Source organism: Amblyomma americanum, chromosome 9, assembly GCF_052857255.1.
Source record: "Amblyomma americanum isolate KBUSLIRL-KWMA chromosome 9, ASM5285725v1, whole genome shotgun sequence".
NCBI lineage: Eukaryota > Metazoa > Arthropoda > Arachnida > Ixodida > Ixodidae > Amblyomma > Amblyomma americanum.
In genome coordinates this window covers 11,104,202-11,124,342 of record NC_135505.1, presented here as the reverse complement: position 1 = coordinate 11,124,342, position 20,141 = coordinate 11,104,202, and the positions used below count along the sequence as shown (strand labels likewise).

The 20,141-nt window shown below is 48.2% G+C and overlaps 1 protein-coding gene across 1 annotated transcript in view; it reads right to left on the bottom strand.

The window, feature by feature from the left end:
- The window catches only part of LOC144104679 (PIH1 domain-containing protein 1-like), a 189,167-nt gene that overhangs the window by 166,823 nt on the left and 2,203 nt on the right, over nucleotides 1-20,141 (bottom strand). Inside the window, exon 2 of the mRNA XM_077637817.1 lies at nucleotides 15,042-15,200. Within this exon, the coding sequence (XP_077493943.1) occupies nucleotides 15,042-15,200 (159 nt within the window). The remainder of the gene's footprint in view (nucleotides 1-15,041; nucleotides 15,201-20,141) is intronic.

Here is a 20,141-nt window from a genome sequence, read left to right as displayed (position 1 = left end):
ATGGCACCAGTTTAAGGAGATATGCAATCATTGTCTGGACAGTTTTATCCCAAATAAAATCAAGAAGCGTACAAAACCAATACCTTGGATTACACGATGTATCTTACAAACAAAAAGGAAACTGAAGCATTTGAAACGAAGTTGCGCCTGCAAGCGCATCATTGATCGTACACGAGCCACACTTACTCAAGCTGTGAGCGATGCCAAGCAGCACTATTTTCAGGTTACTTTGCCTACCTTTACAAAGAATAAGCCTGATAAATTTTGGAGCCATTTATCCAAAAAAAGGAAGCCCGTAGATCAAATACTGCATGGCGGCGCTTTCATTCATGACAAGCAAGTCATCGCAAATCATTTTAATGAATATTTCCAGAGCGTTTTTTCCATTCCAGTCAGACATGCGCAAAGCAATGTTCTCCAACAACAAAACAATGATGAGTGTGACTTGGTGTCTGGGCCTGGTGTCTGTGCAATGATTCTGAACTTAAAACTACGTTCGTCTCCAGGACCAGATAACATCCTCAATATAGTATGTTATTTCTGTATTTCCCTCTACAATAGTAGCCATTCGGGTGCTGTACATGTTTGATTAAATTGATTTTGATTGACTGATAAATAGAATTGATTTTCTAAATGTTCTGCACACACAACTGCCGTTTTTTTTTACCTGGAAGTATAACCAAAAAGCTACACTCAAAATCATTTAGGAAAAGAGTTGAGCCCATTCTAGGAACATGGTTGGGATGTAACCAGGATGGTCTGGTTTGGACGACTTGCCTGAGGAAGAAAATATAATGCCATTAGAAGAAATACACCTACATGTGGTGTACACAAGACAGAACCAAAGAACTTCTTGCTTTTGCTGTTTTCAAGAATCCTGTCGTCCTCTCTACAGCTGCATTGAAACAGAGCTTATTATGAACACAGGAACACTTTGATATAGGTTCTTGCTAAACTGGGATGCAATAAAGACTACAATATGTGCATACACTGCTAGGCTGCTGGGGGTTAAGAGAAGTTTACTGAAGGACAGTGAAAGCCAACAATCAAATATTTGAAAAAGCAGTCGAAAAGATGCCATCTGTGTCAGGTGGGAGGCAAGATATCCTATTTTTGCATCGAAGTCCAGGCACGCCGAAGCAAACGGGGGAAGAAGCCCAGCTTTATTGAGCAGTGCGTATTTATACTGAAAGCAGCAAAAGAGGGCAAGGGGAAGTCCTTGCATGCGTATCAGATACATTTTATGGGCGCGCTGCGCAGGCTTCCCGTCGCACATACGATACATCTCCCTTCTCTCGGAATGAAAAGAATCAAAGCACAAAGGGCAAAGTTATAAGCATTACATCAGCTCAATTCACAAAACAATAACTGAAGAGACTTGCTCAAAGTTTCTGCCGTATTTCAAACGTCGCGGGGGTACACGTTGTCTCTGTGATCATCTTAACACCGGAGCGTTTGGCACTGCACCACCATCAGGCGCCACTGGTCGCTGCTGCTGCTACGGTGATGCACTGTTTCCGGAGGCGTCCTCGCTGTCGTCATCAAGCTCACGCCGAAATGCTTCTTTCGTAGGCATTAAATGCTTAGTCTCCCGTCTTCTGTGAACACGTTGTAGGACCTGGGTTGAGCAGAGTGCTGCGTGACCCTTGCTTTTTTGTCCCAGAAAATCTTCTTCACGCAGACGACGTCACCTTGGCTAAGAGGTGGTAATGGTTGCCGGTTGTTCATCGTCTGACGATGCTTGACAACATGCAAACCAGGGCCATCTTGAATAGCTGGCAGCGTTGTCCGTAGCTCTCGGCCCTGAAGGATCGTTGCCGGTGGTGCAGCACCTTCCAGTGGGGTTGTCCTGTAAGCAAGCAAACCGAGCCAGGAATCTTGATTGGTTTCAGCGGTTTTCTTTAATTTTTGACCACTTGCACCCCCTTTTCTGCTAAGCCATTCGATTGTGGGTATCTGGGACTAGACGTGATATGAAGAAAATCACATTTCCTTGAAAATGCTGCAAACTGGTTGCTTCAGAAAGGGGGTCCGTTGTCCGAACACACTTCCATAGGTATGCAGTATTGCGTGAATATAGCGCTGGTTACTTGAATTACCGTGCTAGCCGATGTATCTTGGAGCAGCTCCACCTCTGGAAAGTTGAACAGCGCGTTGTAAACAGAGAGATAAGGCCTACCGCCGTAGTAGAAAATGTTGATGCCAACTCGGTGCCACGGTTGCTCAGGCACTGGGCGCATCTGCAGCGGCTCACTTGGCTGACTGTACGAGTATTTTCTGCACACCGCGCATGTCTGAACGAAGGTTTCAATGTCGCTATTCATGCCCGGCCAGAAGACTGCCTCTCGGGCTCTCGATTTGCATTTGTTCATACCCAAGTGGCCTTGGTAAATTTTTTCCAGTATTTCGCACTTCATGCTGGCGGGAATCACAACCTTGCAGCCCTTTAACAGAACTCCCTGGACTTGCAACAGCTCGCTAGTAAACGGCTTCAACTGGCCTTCGATTGGTTTGCCTCTGCCCAGACTTGAGGGCACACTGCTCAAGTATTCGTCTTTGCTAGTCTCAGCGGCTAGTCGCGTTAAAGTTCTATGGCTCACGCGAGACGCGAGCACACTCACGGCGTGCACTTCTGCATCTTCACTGTCGGCGTTGAACTTCACGGATTTGACTGAAGCCCGGGACAGCATGTCAGGCAGGAAGAGAAGTTTTCCTGGAACAAAAACCAATTTGATATCGTATCGAAGCAGTCGCAGAAAGAAGCGTTGCAGTCTAGGTGGCATGTCATCGATTGCTTTCTGGGATATCGCAATCAGAGGTCGGTGATCAGTCTCTACGATAACCTTACGTCCATATGTGAAATGATTGAATCTTTCACAGCCATACACGATAGCCAGCGCCTCTTTTTCTATTTGCGAATATCACTGCTGGGCTTCCGTGAGAGCTTTAGACGCATACGCGACCGGCTTACACTCGTTATTGTGACACTGCAGCAAAGCAGCGCCTAAGCCGTTCTGTGATGCATCGCATGATATCTTGGTTTCTTTCGCAGGGTCAAAAAGCGATAGTAGTGGCTGTTTGCTCATGCATTCGCAAAGCTGGTTCCACTCTTTGGCGTGATTCGCCGTCCATTCAAATATTGTGCCCTGCTTTAGTAGGCTTCGTAGAAATGCTGTCCTGTGCGCCAACAATGGCAAAAATTTGCTGAAGTAGTTCGCTACTCCGAGCATTCTCTGCACCGATTGCTTGTCCTTCGGCTCTGGCATTTGCATCACGCATTGTATCAGGGAGGAAGACGGTTTTACACCCTGCTTACTGATTATGTCGCCTAGGAATTCTACCTGTTTCACGTCAATTGTGCACTTGGCCGCGTTGAATGTCAACCCAGCACGTTCCGCCGCCTCTAGCGCTAATTTTAGTCGCTCATTGTGCTCTTTGGTCGACGTGCCCCATACTATTATGTCGTCGACATACACTCTCACGCCAGGGAGACCCTCAAAGATTTCATTAAGAATTTTTTGAAAAACTTCGGATGCTGAAGAAATTCCAAAGGGTAGTAATCTCAAAAAACGGTACCGCCCAAAAGGCATTGCAAACGTGCACATTTTTGAGGTTCTCTAGTCCAACGGTATCTGATGGAAGCCAGTGTTTCCGTCGAGGCGCGTGAAAACTGCTGCTCCTGCCAGTTTCGCCTCTATGTCTTCTCGCGTTGGCATCTGGTAGTGCTCCCTTTTGATACAATCATTAATCTTTCTCGGACCCATGCATACCTTAAGCCGTCCATCCTTTTTGCGCACAATTACAAGAGGGCTTACCCAGTCTGTCAGCACGGTCACCTTTGCAATGATTCTGCCCTGTTCCATACGCTGTAGCTCTTCCCGCAGCGGCTCGCGAAGGGCTAGTGGCACCCGTTGCACTGGCTGTACGACCGGCATGGCGTCGTCGCGGAGAACCATATGGTAGTGATGCTTCACGCAACCTGTGCCGCTGAATAGATGACGGAATTGATCTACCACTCTTTCTGTTGAGTTTTGCAACACGCTGTGCACTTGCCGAGAAAGAAGCCGAAGGCGTTCGCAGGCTTCAAGTCCTAGTATGGCTTGCCCTTTCCTCACGATAAAGAATCGCAGGGTGGCATTGTGACCGTTAAGCTCTACTTCCAACGTAATGGTGCCCAAATGATCAATTTTGCTTCCGCTGAAGGACCGCAAAGTCGCGCAGCTGGGCTTCAATGGTGCCTTTAGCTGCATCTTGTTGAAGACACTGAGGGGAAGAATGTTGGCTTGGGAACCGGTGTCAACTTTCAGGCGAACTGACTGCATGCCAACGTTTGCTTGAACAAACCAGTCGCATTCCCTGACCACGCTCCTCACAGACACGTTCAGTATATCGAATTCCTCCTCGACACCAGTGAGCTCGCTGATTTGTTGCTTTGCTTTGCAACAGATGGCAAAGTGGTTTTTTCGCTGGCATTTGCGACATGTACGCTTAAATGCAGGATAGCTCCGCGGTGCGTGTGTTCGTGAGCACCTTTGACAGTTGCAGGCCTGCTGCTCTTCCCGAGGACTAGAGCGCATCTTCTGAACCGGGTCTACTTGCTTGAGGTCTCGTTCCCAAATTTCTTGATGCGCGGCTGTTGCTTCGGCAGCCTTACAGGTCTGTTCTGCCGCCTGGAGAGTCAGCTTGTTATCTCTTAACTTCTCTCGTATTTTGTCGTCATTTGTACCAAAAACAATTTGGTCCCTGATTACTGAACCTAGTAACCCTCCAAAGTTACGCAGCCGTGCTTGAGTCCTTAAATCCCGCAAGAAGTGCTCGAATGGCTCGCCTGGTTCCTGCACTAGCCTCCTGAATAAGTAACGCTCGTATAACTCATTGCTTTGGGCCTTGCAGTACTTATCAAACTTTTTGACTACTGTTGCATAGTTACTGTTGCTTTCGTTTTCGGAGAAGGTGAAGGTGTTAAATACCTCAATGGTTTCGTCACCTGCGGTAGTCAGCAGAAGTGCAGTTTTTGTTGGCTCTAGTCGAAGCTTTCCTGTTGGTTCTGTCGCAGTTTCTTCTGAAGAAAGAAGGCCCATGTGATTCCATACATCCACAAATTCTCGCACAACATCAAGAAAGTGGCGAGAAAAGGAGGCGTCAACGTTGTCTTCTCGGCTCCATGCAGACTGTCCAAGGTGTGCGCGATGATGAAGAACACTAAGAAGACCCCTTGCAAAATCAAACATCTAAGGAAGTTCAAAGATTGCGTTTCCGGCGTTGTTTACCGCATTCCCCTTAGCTGCAGAAAAGTCTACATAGGCCAAACCGGCAGATGCTTTAATGAAAGAGCAAGGGAGCACCGGTTGAGCGTGGCAAACAACGATGGAGGGTTTTTGGCTAAGCATTGTGCGGACTGCACAAAAATGAAGCAACGGGACTGTGTACCATGGTTCGAAAAGACGGAATTTCTGGCCAGATTGAATGACAAATGGGAGCGTCTCGTCGTCGAAACATTTTACATCGGCACTACAGACAACTGCGTTAGCAAGGCTTCCATTTCCTTATTATCCAAAGAATTTTCGTTTTTGCGGGGGCATGTGTAGCCTAGTGGCCTGTTTGTGCCCTGGTGATTGAGCAGTGCCTCCTGATTGCGTTTGATGCTTTCGTTGTTCATTTGATTAGCGATCTCAGTTTTGTTTCGGTTCTGTCATGGTTTGAGATGTTTCCTACGCTTTGGATTTCATTCACCCCCCTTTTTTAAAACCGTTGTTGTCTTAAACTGTTGTCCCGTCTTTCATCTTTTTGTTTTTTAAATGACTCGGTGCCTATTTTCACTGTTTTTGTGACGTAGCTTCTTGAGCTGATTCATGGTTTTTTTTTTGTTTTTTGTTTTTTTTTACTTTTTGACCTGGTGCCTTTTTTTCACTGTTTTTTTGTTTTTGACGATGACCGATGTGGTTGTTTTTGTTTCCCGTTTTGTTTGCTTTCAAAAGGGGGAGTGCTTTGTCTCTTGGTTTTGGTGTCAGCACCTGCGCTTGTAAGCGGTTCGAGCTTCAGTGGTATCAGATGGCCACAGTGGTGTGGTTTTTGTTATGAATTTCCTTACTTTGCAGAATGCGTAATTCTCAAGTGTGCACTGTCGCTAAGCATTCCTTTGCTTTTTGTTTTCATAGAAAGGGCCGGCCCGGTATAAGATTATCTTGTAAGCGGTTGGTTCTTGTGTGGTCTGTTTATCGCCTGGGCAGATTGTCACGTGCCATATTGATCAGATTTGAAGTGCATTGGGGATCGCTATATATATTTGCCTTGTATTCCTTCCTTTAGTAAAGTTGTAAGTCTGCGTTAGTGTGTGTCTGCCTCCCTTTCGTCCATGTTCTTGTTGCGCAGTTCGTCTTTTTTGCATTCTGGGGGTGGGGCTGCCACAGCTCGGCAATTCGAACAAGATCCTCCGCTCGCCAACTTGACCCTTCAACCCGACCTTCCACCTGGTCCGACTACCTTCCGACGCCCCATTTCTACGAACACCTCGACCCTCCACTTCAGAACCTTCCACGACGCGCGCTCCAGAAAATGAGGTTGTTTCCGCCGAAATAGCGGTCCTTGCTGACAACCACCATGTGATTGCCCTCGTCGATACCGGCCCAGATTTCTCTGTTATGAGTCGTGGTCTTTCTACCCTCTTGAGAAAAGCGCTGACACCTTGGCACGGAACACAAATTCGGACCGCTGGCGGTCATGTGGTGATGCCGCTCGGCGTCTGCACCGCTAGGATTAAGATTCACGGTATCATCTTCACTGATTGCTTCGCTGATCTGCTGAGTGCTCCAAGGACCTGATCCTCGGTCTCGATTTTCTTTGCGAAAATGGGGCTGTCATCGACCTCCGCAAACTGATGGTGACATCCTCCGCCAGGCAGACCTATTTTTTGCGTGTCCAACAACCACATCACTCTACCATCGCGTGCCACCTTATTTGTTACGGTGGACTGCGACAACCACCGCACGTCCAACGGCAACGCAGAAGCAAACTTGTCTTAACTGCTGAGCCAACAAGTCAGCATCGCACGGGGCGTCGTTGCCCTGCAGAACCAGCGAACTGAGCTTATAGTTACAAACTTTAGCGCCGAATACCGCCACTTGGCGAAAAATATAGCCATCGCCTATTTCGATGAAATCAGCGAGCCCACCACCAACTGCGCGTTGTCAACGTCCCGGGACACCCCTGTAGGAGGACCTAGTCGAACATTTAAGGCTGCGACGTGAACCCTGCTTTGAACACCGATCAGCATCGCCGCTTGCAAACCATCCTTGACTCTTTTCATGACTGTTTTGCGACCACCTCTATGGACGGGCAGACGTCCATAACGAAACATCGCATAATAGTTGATGACAATGAGTGGCCCATTCGTCAACACCCCTATCGACCTATTGAGTGTCAGCGAGAGAACGTGAGGCGATACGACTGCAGGTGGACGAAATGCTACGAGATGATGTTATACAACCGTCAACAAGCCCATGGGCTTTCCCGTTGTGCTGGTCGCCGAGAAGGACGGGACACTGAGATTTTGTGTCGACTATCGAAGACTTAACAAAATTACCAAAAAGGACATTTACCTGTTACCGCGAATCGATGACTCTTTCGACCGGCTGCGTCATGCCCGCTACTTTTCTTCTCTTTACCTCTGCAGTGGGTACTGGCAGACTGAGGTAGGTGAACGGGACCGCAAGAAGACAGCGTTCGTTACTCCTGACGGGTTGTACGAGTTCAAGGTGTTCCCCTTCGGCTTGTGTTCCGCTCCTGCCACCTTTCAAAGAATGATGGACGCTGTCCTAGTTGGCCTCAAAGGGAAGTCCTGCCTCGTATACCTTGATGATGTCCTTTTTTCTGCCACCTACGACGAGCATCTCAAGCGCTTGAGTGCAGTTTCTACATGCTTCATCTTCTTTTTATGATTTATGATTGCTTTCCAGATTACACGCGCGACTGATCCTTATAAGCTCTGGTGTGTTTCAATAAATGTTCAGTTGTCAGTAGCGCCCTGTGTTGTCGCCTGCCTCAGTCCCCTCCTGTTTTGCGGTTTTGCTCTTCATGATGTCGTACCAACTGGCTTACACCAAAGTCCTTCTATGCTACAGTACTGGAAGCCATATGATCGGATGGCCTCTCGCTCAAACCGGAGAAATTCCACTTTGCGTTTTAACGCTGAAGTTCCTGGGCCATGTCGTGAGCGCTGAAGGTGTTTGCCCTGATCCTGACAAAACGGCTGCCGTCTCTGCGTTTCCGACCCCACTGATAAGCGTACTGTGCGCTGTTTTTGGGTCTCTGCGTCTATTACCGACGTTTTGTGCGAGACTTCTCCCGACTTGCCGAGCCTCTAACTCGCTTGACAAAGGACGACCAACCTTTCATCTGGGCCCAAGAACAGCAGACGGCCTTCGACGACCTCAAGAACCGCCTCCAAACTACACCCATTCTTGGCCACTTTCACGAGGAGGCAGACACGGAACTACACACAGATGCCAGCAACGTTGGTCTGGGGGCCGTCCTCGTTCAGCGGCAAGATGGTGTTGAGCGTGTGATTGCTTATGCAAGCCGCACTCTGTCGCGATCTGAAGCGAATTATTCTACCACGGAAAAGGAGTGTCTTGCGGTCGTTTGGGCGGTAACTAAATTTCGCCTATACTTGTATGGTCGCCCATTTCGAGTCGTGAGCGATCACCACTCGCTTTGTTGGCTTGCAAACCTTAAACACCCATCGGGGAGGCTAGCGCGTTGGAGTCTCCGCTTGCAAGCATTCGATGTTACCATTGTGTGCAAGTCTGGCAGCAAACACAGCGACGCAGACTGCCTGTCCCGTGCTCCTCTCCCGCACACCACTACTGACACGGAAGATGATCCCGCTTTTCTTGGCGCTTTAACAACGTCCATCCTTGCTCAACAACAGCGAGATGACGCCAAACTACGACCCCTCATAGAGTACCTCGAAGGCCGCACCTCGTCGCCGCCTTGCTTCTTCACACGCGGACTATCGTCGTTCTGCTTGCGGGGTGGCATCCTCTACAAGAGAAACTACGGTCCCATGGACACTCCGCACCTGCTCGTGGTTCCAACGGTGCTTCGAGACGAAGTTCTGCACTCATGCCACGACGACCTTTCTTCCAGCCACCTCGACTTTTCTCGCACATTGGCGCGGATACGGCACAAGTATTACTGGCCCCGGCTTGCTACAGTTGTCCAGCACTACGTTAAGTCTTGCCGCGAGTACCAACGTCAGGTGGCACCACCTGTGAAGCCGGCGGGCCTATTGAAACTTATTGATCCGCCTCGAAACCCTTTCCACCAGGTCGGCATGGACTTGCTGGGACCATTTCCGACATCGTCATTGGGCAACAGGTACATTATAGTTGCCACCGACTACCTCACCTGGTATTGTGAGACGAAAGCCCTTCCCTGCGGCACCACTGCCGAAATAGCGAACTTTTTCATCTTTTAACATTGTCCTCCGTCAAGGTGCCCCTGCGGTAGTTTTAACTGATAGAGGCACGGCTTTTACATCAGCCCTTACTCAGGAAGTTATGAGTCTCAGTGGCACCAGTCATCGTCGAACCACTGCCTACCATCCTCAAACAAATGGACTGACTGAGCGGCTCAATAAGACCATTGCCGACATGCTTTCCATGTACGTTGACACCGACCATAAGAACTGAGACCAGATTTTGCCTTACGTCACATTCGCATACAACACTGCTTTTCAAGAGACGATGCGCTTTGCACCGTTCTGTTTGGTGCACGGTCGCGAAGCCATGACAATGCTGGACGCAACGTTACTGCCAGATGTTGCACGTCCGTCTGTCACTGGCGCTGAAGAGTTTGTTCGGCACGCAGAAGCCACCCGCCAGTTAGCTAGACAGCGAACCCGTACCCAGCAGGAAAGCCACGCTCAACGTTACAACCTTCATCACTGGGCAGTGCTTTACCACCCTGGCGATCAAGTTTGGGCTTGGACCCCAATCCGTCTACGGGGTCGCTCCGAAAAACTTCTGCGCCGCTACTTCGGCCCCTACGAGGTACTGCGCAAACTTAGTGACGTTAACTACGAAGTGCTCCCGCGAGTCTGTTCGCTCCTCCAGGCGGAAGCCGGCATCCGAAATCATCCACGTTGCCAGGATGAAGTTCTACCATGACCACTAGGACTTATTCTGCCAAGTCCGGCGCCACAGACTTTATTCCGGATTTCCGTGATTCAGCGGCATCGGGGTGATGCCCTTTGCAAGAGAAGGGGCAATGCCACAGTATTAGCTATTTACTGGCGCCGCCATGCGGTGGGACAGCACCCGCTGGTCTTCCTTGTCTTCCCTGGCTCGTGCGTTCGTTCTCCGAGTGTGTCTGCCTGGCTAGACCTGGCGTGCCCTTCTGCCCTTTCTGCCGGCTTTTGGTCACAATATCTTTTAAAAGATTAATACTCCATCTTCCACATCCAATGTGCCTAGTATGTCCCGCAAATCCTCATGAATTACTGTTGCAGGCTCGCTTGATATCCAGCAATGCTAGCCATAGGGGCCTGTGTTCCTTTTAAGGAATCTCAACGCAGCTTACATCGGCGGCATGACCTTACTCAGCATTGTGGTGTCTGCGGGAGACATGTGCGCCTTAGAATTAAGGGGATACCGAAGAAGGCGGCCCTTCAGCTGTCGACACTGTCCTTACTTCATGCCGTATATAGGGACCGCAGTCATGTACAGTATTGTGCATCCTTATCGTGAAGACTATTAAAAATTTTCTCCCCTCAACCGTTGGCTTTTTTACGCTGAAACTATGCACAGAACTTGGGTATTGTGGTAACTTTTGTCTCGTAAGTTTGACAACGGTACTTAACTGGTTCAGCCGTGCATCATGGAAACACGTAATCGTCTGCCTTGAAATCGAAGAGCCTTGAGAGCGCCACGACGCGAAGGGCGCTGAGGTCAGCATTACAAGCTGCGCAGATCCTTTGATGGTGCCACTGGCGCCTTTCGCGGCAGTCTGGCTGCTTTCAGTTTATCGATCTCGGCGCAGACGATTAGAGAGTTGCATCATTCGCGGTTGAATCAGGTAAGTATCATGTTAAAACTTGCTACGAGACAAAAGTTACCACAATACGCAAGTTCTGTGCTCAGTTTTACCGTTCTATTAAACAACGTGCGCTAACAGGACGTACACAGGAAACTTGGAGACAGAGGAAAGAAGCGCTTCTTTCCTCTGTCTCCAAGTTTCCTGTGTACGTCCTGTTAGCCCACGGTGTTTAATAGAGATGTACCAACTAGCCCGTCAGAAAGTTCTACTACAGTTTTACCGCTAACAAGCCAGCGGTTGAGGCGAGAAAATTTTTTTGAAGTCTTCACAATAAAGATGCACAATATTGTATTTACGGATGATTCGGTCTCATCTATTAGTCCAGGTAGCACCGCGGTAATTCCTGCGAGACAGGCCAGCATTAACTAATTTATTTTTCATCAGACAACGTGCCACAGTGCAGAACTGGCCGCTTTTCATGCGGCTGTGCAGTATATCGATTCGCAAACGCCTCATAAATGGGCTGTGTTCTGTGATTCTAAAGCTCCCCTACAATGTCTCAATTCAGCCTTGCGCCATGGTGACCACGAGCAACTAGTAGCAGCGATAAGACATCTATACAATACCGGGCACTGGATGACGGTCATGACATCATCTTCAAGTGGCTACCAGGACGGAGTGATATCGTCGGAAATAATTTAGCTGACGATGCAGGTTGCTCAGCCCATGGCAGTGCCAACTTTGTCCAACTTTGTGCCAACAAGAGCTCACACAGCAAGACGTATGCGAGTGCTTGGCCAAAACATGACTTTAGTGATTTATAATCTACCCTGAAATCTCGGCACGCCATTTGCACCGCCTTGAGCCCTTACATCAACTCATTCTACCATCCAGCCTCTCCCGCTGTGATGCTACGCTTTTGTGTTGCCTGTGGCTGAGACAAGGCTGTAATGCAAGTATATATCTTTCCACCATCGCAGTAATCCTCTCCTGTTTCCCTACACTATCTCTAACGTTCCTATCGACCCTGACCAATCATATAAATATCTCGGTGTTCATGTTAGTCATGACCTCACGTGGAATAGCCATATCGCGAACATTATTTCATCTGCTAACAAAACGCTTGGCTTCTTAAATCGTCATCTCCACTCGTCATCCCCAGCATGTTAAGCTACTTGCATACAAATCACTAGTTCAGTCAAAATTAGAATACGCATCGCCCATCTGGTCTCCAAAACAAGTTTACCCTACTAACTCACTTGATTCAGTTCAAAATAGGGCAACTAGATTCATTCATTCCTCATACTCTTTTGATATCAGCATATCAGCTCTGAAATCACAGTCCAATCTACCTACTCTTGCACTTCGTCGCCACATTGCTAGTTTATGCTTATTTCATAAATTATTTTATTCCGAGCTATCACAAGAATCCTATATCTGCCCTCCCCCCACGCTTCTCTGTTTGCACCGGACATCAGCAGCAGGTATCTCGACCACGAGCACGCACAACAACTTTATCTTCATCATTCTTTCCCCGGACTGCTAGCGACTGGAACGGCCTTCCCCAAGAACTTGCTGCCATCACATGCCAAACTATGTTTCTTAACCAAATTACTTGTTTCTTAACCAAATTTTTTCTGTGTTTATTCTGTTATTAACTTATATGCGTGCATCACAATAATCATTTTTCTTTGTATAACTTGTTCAATTTTTTGTGTACTTCTATTGTTAATCTATGTGTCCCACCCCTTATATAATACCCTCACACGAGGGTATTTAAGGAAATGAAGTGAAGTGAAGAATGGCGGGCCAGTTGGTACGACATGTCGAAGAATAAATTTTACCAGCCGAAAAAAGGCGAGGGACAAGAGGAGAACTACACCCCAGACTTGTCATGTGTAGTGCTCCTCTTGTCCCTCGTTTTTTTTCGGCTGGTAAAATTTATTCGACTGTGGCTGAGAGTGACATTTTCAAATGCCTACTCCTACGTGATCGCACTGGCAGCCTCCTACGTGTGAGAACTATGGGTGCGATGAGACAATTGAGCACCTTCTTTGCGACTGCCCTTGGTTTGAGCGTGAGTGTGTCCTCCTGGCTGCAACGCTCAGCCGTTTGGATCCTCGTCTCCTTAAAGAAACCAAGATTCTGAGTCCTTGCACTAAACTTGCATCACAGAGGACAGCTGTGAAGGCGCTTTTGAAGTTCTTAAAGCCCTCAGGGTTGAGTTCAAGGTTATGAATTTTCAGTGTGTCCCCTGTGTGCCCCTTTCTCTCCCTCCATTCCCCTTCCCCATGCAAAGGGTACCATACTGGGCCTCCCCTAGTTAACCTCCCTGCCTTCCCGTTCTTTCTTTCTCTTTTTCGACACATTGCCTTAATGAGAACACATTGTGCTCCAACCTCCTTCGCTTCCGGAACCCATTTTGTAGCTCCCCTAGCACCTCCTCGTTATCCACCCAAGCTTGCGGTCTGTCCTTTATCATTTGCACCGCCACCTTTTAAAACACTAATGTCGCTGTTATGGGATGGTAGTTCTTGATGCCAGCTTTGTCCCCCTTTCCCTCATATATCCTGCTTACTCGCCATCCACTGGGGGCTTTTCCAACCATTACCATTTTCCTCACTACTTCTTTTAATGTTTTCTTACATTTTGGTTACAATTTCTTTAAGTTAAACCTAGATACAACGAAACTGAAGAAAGTCCGAGATTCTCGTTACATCCAGGTTTTCGTTACTGCAGTTTTCGTGAGAGGGCCCGAAAGGGCAGTGCAGAAAAGGAAACAAAAATAAATAAATGTAGGTGAAAATGTTTACAGAATGCCCCATTACTAGAAGCCACAATCGCGCTGATAGCGCAACTGCCGCAGCAGCCGCCGCTGCCGTCTCTGCCACGGCTTGTGCAACTCCACTACGACCGGGGTGGGGAGAGTGGGAGAGGCAGGGGCACCATGGTCGAGTGCACATGGTGGGGATGCCGCCTCTGCCGCTGTAGTCCACTGGCCGCAGAGGCTCATGCTTCTTCCTGCATGTTCCCTCTCTCGCTCTGGCTGCCACTGTTGCTTCAGGAAACGGACTGTTCGCCGTGCATTGCTCGCGCTCTCTGCCGTCCCCGCTCCTAAAACACGAGATGCTATCTGTGCCGGAAGCACGCGAGCAACCACATGGTGGCGATGGGCGCACACTGCTTGTGCCGTTTCCTTATTGCTATGCCCTATCACTTTTGCTCCTTCTGAGCATGAAATGTAGTACCATGTGGTATTGTGTTCCAGAAGTGAAAGCAACGAAAATGCACTGACGGCGCTGGAGCACAACGCATTGTCTCAATTGCGGTCGTTCGTTGCGATCGTTGACGTTCCTCTCATGTCATTTCATGCTTTATAGTCATGAAACTCTTCTGTCAAATTTCGTACCTCAGCACAAGCTGACCGATAGTCAGCTTAGCGAGTTCGTTATATCAAGGTCAACTGCCATAACACGTTCATTACATGGAGGTCTTAAATACATGCAATTCAATGGGGGCGAGGTTGGGGAATTAAAAACTTGGTTATATCGAGCAATTCGCTACATGGAGGTTCGTTACATCCAGACTTATATTAACATAACTCGAATACCGTCGGTACTGTCGACGTGCTACTGGGAACCTTCTTCCCACTCTCTTCATCCAAGCGAAACCGCTGGAGTAAATGGTCTATCCTAGTGTAATAAAGTACATGCAACATTTATTTGTTTTTATATTTTTCTGTCCCCACTGTTTCTATATATTCCATTGCCTCATCCACTTCTAGCCGAATAGCTTGATCTGTAGCTATAAACCTCTGTTCTAGACAAGTCTTATCACTCGTGGAGTTCAGCTGTTTCCAACTGCTGGAGCACTCTGGCGGCCATTGAAACCATCTATACCTGGGGCCTTTGAGGAAACAAATACACTGCATGTGGGCATTTTAAGCAAACGGCAAACACTATTTTCAAGTGCCAAAGCAAACTCTACCAAGGTTGTGTGAATACCTCTGGTGTGTGGCAGACATTGATGAAAAGCTTGGTGCATGTTGAAGTGTCCTTGAGCTTGACGCAGAACCCTGGCTCGGGCTTGATTGGCTTCGTCTTGATCTTCGGCTTAGACCCGTCGGACAGAGACTGGACAAGATTCCTGAACTCGTCATTGGCCTGCAATCGGGAACAGGAGATGTCCAAGCTCTACAATTATTTTGGATCATTACCAGGATTCAACTGTTTTGTGAATGTTAGTACAGAGCTACGATGCTCTTGAAACTTTGCTTCACTTTCCACTCCTGCTGAATGTCTAAGCCACTGTCTAGGGGCCAGCAACTTATCATGAGTGAACCGTCAAGCCCATTTTTTTTCATGTCATTATTAGATAACTTATAAGCTCATTCATAACTACCACTTGTTGGTTGAGACCTATAACCTGAAGTGTTGCTGAGTCCTCAATCCAGATGCCTTTTGTGACACCTTACATAGTTTTTGTCCACACCTTGTCCTAAAGAAAACCATTCTGCAGAGCCAGTCTTGGCAAAACTGACCTCGTTTCCGTTGTCTGAATTTTGCAACGACTAAGATTTGGTGCGTTCTTAGGATGATGGCACGCGTATACCATCACAGTACGACTTACTGATGCACCACTTGCGGCAGGGCATTTAAACTCAGTCATGCCTACCTGAACGAAAAAGGTGCAGGTGATCCCACGGCTGTTCTGGGGATTCCCTGGGGTGGAGAGGGATGGGGGCGGTGGAGAGTGTGTCTGCTCGTTTGAGGTGCAGAGATTCCTCAAGGAAACCTGTGGCACTATACACGACTACGAGAGGAGTGCAGAGGCACAGTCGCATTATTTTTCAATGTTCTCCTGCATTGCACAATTTGTTCATTGGCCACAAGGTGTGATTTGATGACTGATCACTTTGATCAACTGAGTGTGTTCAGCTGCATGTATGGCATGTATGTACTTCCTGTGCAGTGATGGTGAAATGACTGTGTACAGCTGTTCACACACCTGTCTAGAGTGCGCGAGCGGTGTACTGGCGTCATTTATGAGTGGCCTAAGGCTTGAAATGAGACCTTATTGTGCATGCACCTTCACATAGATTGTGTTTTTTTTTTTTATGGGGGTTTAACGTCCCAAAGCAACTCAGGCTATGAGGGAAGCCGTAGTGAAGGGCTCCGGAAATTTCGACCACCTGGGGTTCTTTAACGTGCACTGACATCGCACAGTACACGGGCCTCTAGAATTTCGCCTCCATCGAAATTCGACCGCCGCAGCCGGGATCGAGCCTGCGTCTTTCGGGTCAGGAGCCGAGCGCCATAACCACTCAGCCACCGCGACGGCTACATAGATTGTGTTTAACTCCTTATGTCTTTAAATGCTATATTTTGCCAGCAAGGCTGCAGTGATAGCCATAAATGCACAACAGAGCATGCCACTCGAGCACTCTATAGAGATGTGTGGACAAGGTTAATCTCATGTATGTGTTTTCAAGTGCTTTGGTATGAGTGCGTCCTTGTATGAATCTCATATACTTATCTATGTCATCTGTTCATGAAAGGAGTAGAACGAAGTTGTTCTGTGTCAGAGCACTGCCTTCACGTCTCCGCAGTTTTTTGATAAGTTGTGTCATAATTAGGGAGGCGCCGCGCTCCCTTTGTGTCACGGCGATGGAAGTGGAGGCTGCTGCGCCTCCTGTGGAACCCAGTGGGTCGGCAGCGGCCACCCAGAGGAAACACCTGTACACCCTGAGTGACTCAAGCAGCCAGGACACTGTTGTGTACTCTGCACCAAGTGATGACCCTTCGACCGACGATGGGTTTGTACCCGTCGATAGTGAGAAGGCCAAGCGCAGACTGTGCAGACAAGCTGAGTCGACGTCAACGATGTCCTCAAGGACGGACACGATTATCACGGCACGAAGTGCCGAGGCACATACAGCTTCGTTTGCGCCATCGAAACCAACGGACAGCTTGAACCGCCTGAACAGGCAAGACATCTCCGTGTATCTTGAAAGCCTCGTACCAAGTGGGATTAAAGACAGAGTAACTCCCCACAAAAACATCATTGCCACTGATGTCATGAAGCGAAGTGCACTAGACAGTTTGGCCGCCATCACCAAACTAAGCAATATCAGCGTACACCCTTTTACTCTCCAAGACAGCGGAACCACGACTGGCGTAATTTACAACATCGCCATCTCTAATGCCGACTTGCCCATCTTAATCAAGCTGGCAACCAACAGCTTTTCCAGAATACAAGTTCAGCGCCTTGGAAGGTCTACATGCTGACCTTCAAGGGCATTCCATCATACGTGAAGGTGGGGCACTTTCGACCCCTAGTTCATCCATTCGTACCTAGGCCGCTACAGAGCACAAAATGCATGAGGATTGGTCACATGAGCGGCGTCTGTCACAACTCCATCTTGTGCCCAAGATGCTCCGAGCCACACAGCGGCGACAGTTGCCGTGCGACTGCCTTGAAGTGCGCCAACTGTCGTGGCCCTCACGACTCTTCCTCGAAGGGCTGCCCTCGCCGAAAGACTGAGAGGGCGGTACTGAAGCAAATGGTGCGAGACCATTCCATCCACAGAGGAGCCGCTGCAAAGGTGCAACAATGTCTTTCGCGCTGCCGAAGGTCGTTCCAGAAAGCAATCACCTTTGAAAAGAAGACTCCAAGCGGCACCGCAGTTCGTTCGCCTCCACCAACAACCTCACTAAATCAGGAAAGCCCAGCGTCTGGTGACACACGACCTGCTGCCTCAGATACAACGTGGCCATCAAAACCAAAGCCTAGAGCGAACACTGCGTCAGGTACGTTGCTGCACCCATATCTGCAACACCTACGACTGATCTGGGCCAAAGGCACACAACGCATTGCAAGTACTGGACGCTCTACATCCAGTTCTTGCAGCTCTACAGTAGAAGACACCATGGCTCTGCTGAAACTATCTTTTCCAAAGAAAGTCAGGCAAGCTTTTATTTTTCAACGGAATGACCACGGACTCCATTCCCGGATTTCAGATATTCGCCACAATGTTTATTAAAACATATTCAGGGCACTGGACCCTGATTATGTTTTCAGGGCACTGGAGCCAGCTTTTTGCCTGGGGGACCCCCAACTTGTAGGTTGGAAATAAAGTGGATTTGGACTGCGCCTCTGTCTTCCATGTGACATAGCGCGTCACGAAGCAACATTGCTGTGCCATCTATGGCTTGGCGTTGCCTTCACAAATCAATTAGCTTTTACCAGAAGGGCTGCCAGCCATCCCGATCCAAAAAGAAGTGTCTGCGAAGAGACAATCCGTCGTCTCCTGTGTGAAAAAAAGGCGTAAGCTACAATGTGCTCTGGACTGGCTTTCTCCTCGCCCTTTCACAGAGAAGATCCTCCGTAGGCCACAACAGTCAACTGCCATCAAGGCTTACAAGGCACTGTTTTGTTTTCTTACAAAGGACTGCCTTGATTGACAGATTGCGACTGTTTCCCGGTCCTTCTCTCTTCCCTTTTTAATCCCCTCATTCCCTTCCCCAGTGCAGGGGAGCCAACCGGAAGCCTTTCTGGTTCCCATCTCTGCCTTTCCCCATCTCCTTACTTATTTACATCATCTGTTAATGTGAGTTTTGTGTATGTCTTGCACGAGGATGGTGTGCAACTACGGCTGCAGCAGAAAGGAAAGGATACATGGGCGCACTACCAACTATTTATTTTACAGAAAAGAGGCATACTTATTATAACACTGAACTCTGGCGTGTGACACATTGCATGATCACTTTGAACGCAGCCAGCAACACAGAACCTTTCAAAGCCATGAATAACCCTTCTTATCCCTTGTGTATAATGCACTGCTTAACGATAGAGAAGATATTTGGAAGCAAAAGTACTGTCAAGAAATATTTTCTCTTACGCTAAGACAACGACAGCAGTGCTTTATACACAAGAGATAAGAAGGGTTATTCATGACTTTGAAAGCTTTCGTGTTGCTGGCCATGTTTGGAGCGATCGTACAATGGGTCACATGCCTGAGTTCAGTGTTATTGCTTTGGTTTATGCGGGTTTAATGTCCCGAAAAGACTCGGGTTATGAGGGACACCATAGTAGAGGGATACAGCTAATTTCAACCACCTGGGGTTCTTTAACCTGCACTCACATCGCACAGTACACAGGCCTCTAACATTTTGCCTCCATCGAAATGCAACCACCGCGGCTAGGATCAAACCCGCTTCTTTCTGATTAGCAGCCGAGCACCATAACCAATGAGCCACCCCGATGGCCTGAGTTCAGTGTTACAGATATGCCTCTTTCTGTCAAATAAACACCTGGTAGTGCACCCTCCCCTTTCTGTTGCTGTTGTAGCAGCACTGCCATTCTCTTGCACCAACTCACCAACAATCTGTTGTTCTGATGTGTTGCCTATAAGAGGAAGCGGTTTGGTTCTGATTTCAGCTTAGTTGATTGCCTTGTACCTCGGCTTTGTTGATGTGTACTTTGTAACCTGCAACAAAGTGTCATGTGAACAGTTAGTATAAATAGTGTGTCCTCGTGAAATAATGGCTGTTGAGCCTCGTCTCCGTTCCTTGGGGCTTCAGTGGAATCCGTCGAGACAGTGACAGCAGAGCGATGCTACATCCTTACTTTTAGTTGTCCATTTTTTACTTGTTGCTCTCCTGCTTAGATCTGCAATATGACCTTCAGTACGAAAAAAAAATAACAATAATGGAAGAGTGGCTTGAGAAATCACAGCTGCTCGTCAAAACATGAAAGAAGAGCACCCAGGTGAAAATCTTCAACTGGAAATTGAACTGGGTGCAACTGGTTTCAACTTCAAGTAACTGGCTCCAGTTGGGAGCCAACTGATTCCACTTTGAAGCCCAGTTAGAACCCAACTGGTTCCAGTTGGGGGCCAAGTGGGAGGCAAATGGTTCCAGTTCGCCACCAACTTGGAGAAATCATTTCCCAGTCGGCAGCCAAATGGGAGGAACTGGGGTCCAACTGGTTCGATTTTTGGGTCAAGTGAAACGCAAAAATTCCCAGCTGAGAGCCGGCTGGGTAGAACTGGTCGTGGGTAAAAACCAAATGGGAAGTTTTTTTACTGCTTCGAGGGAGGTGGA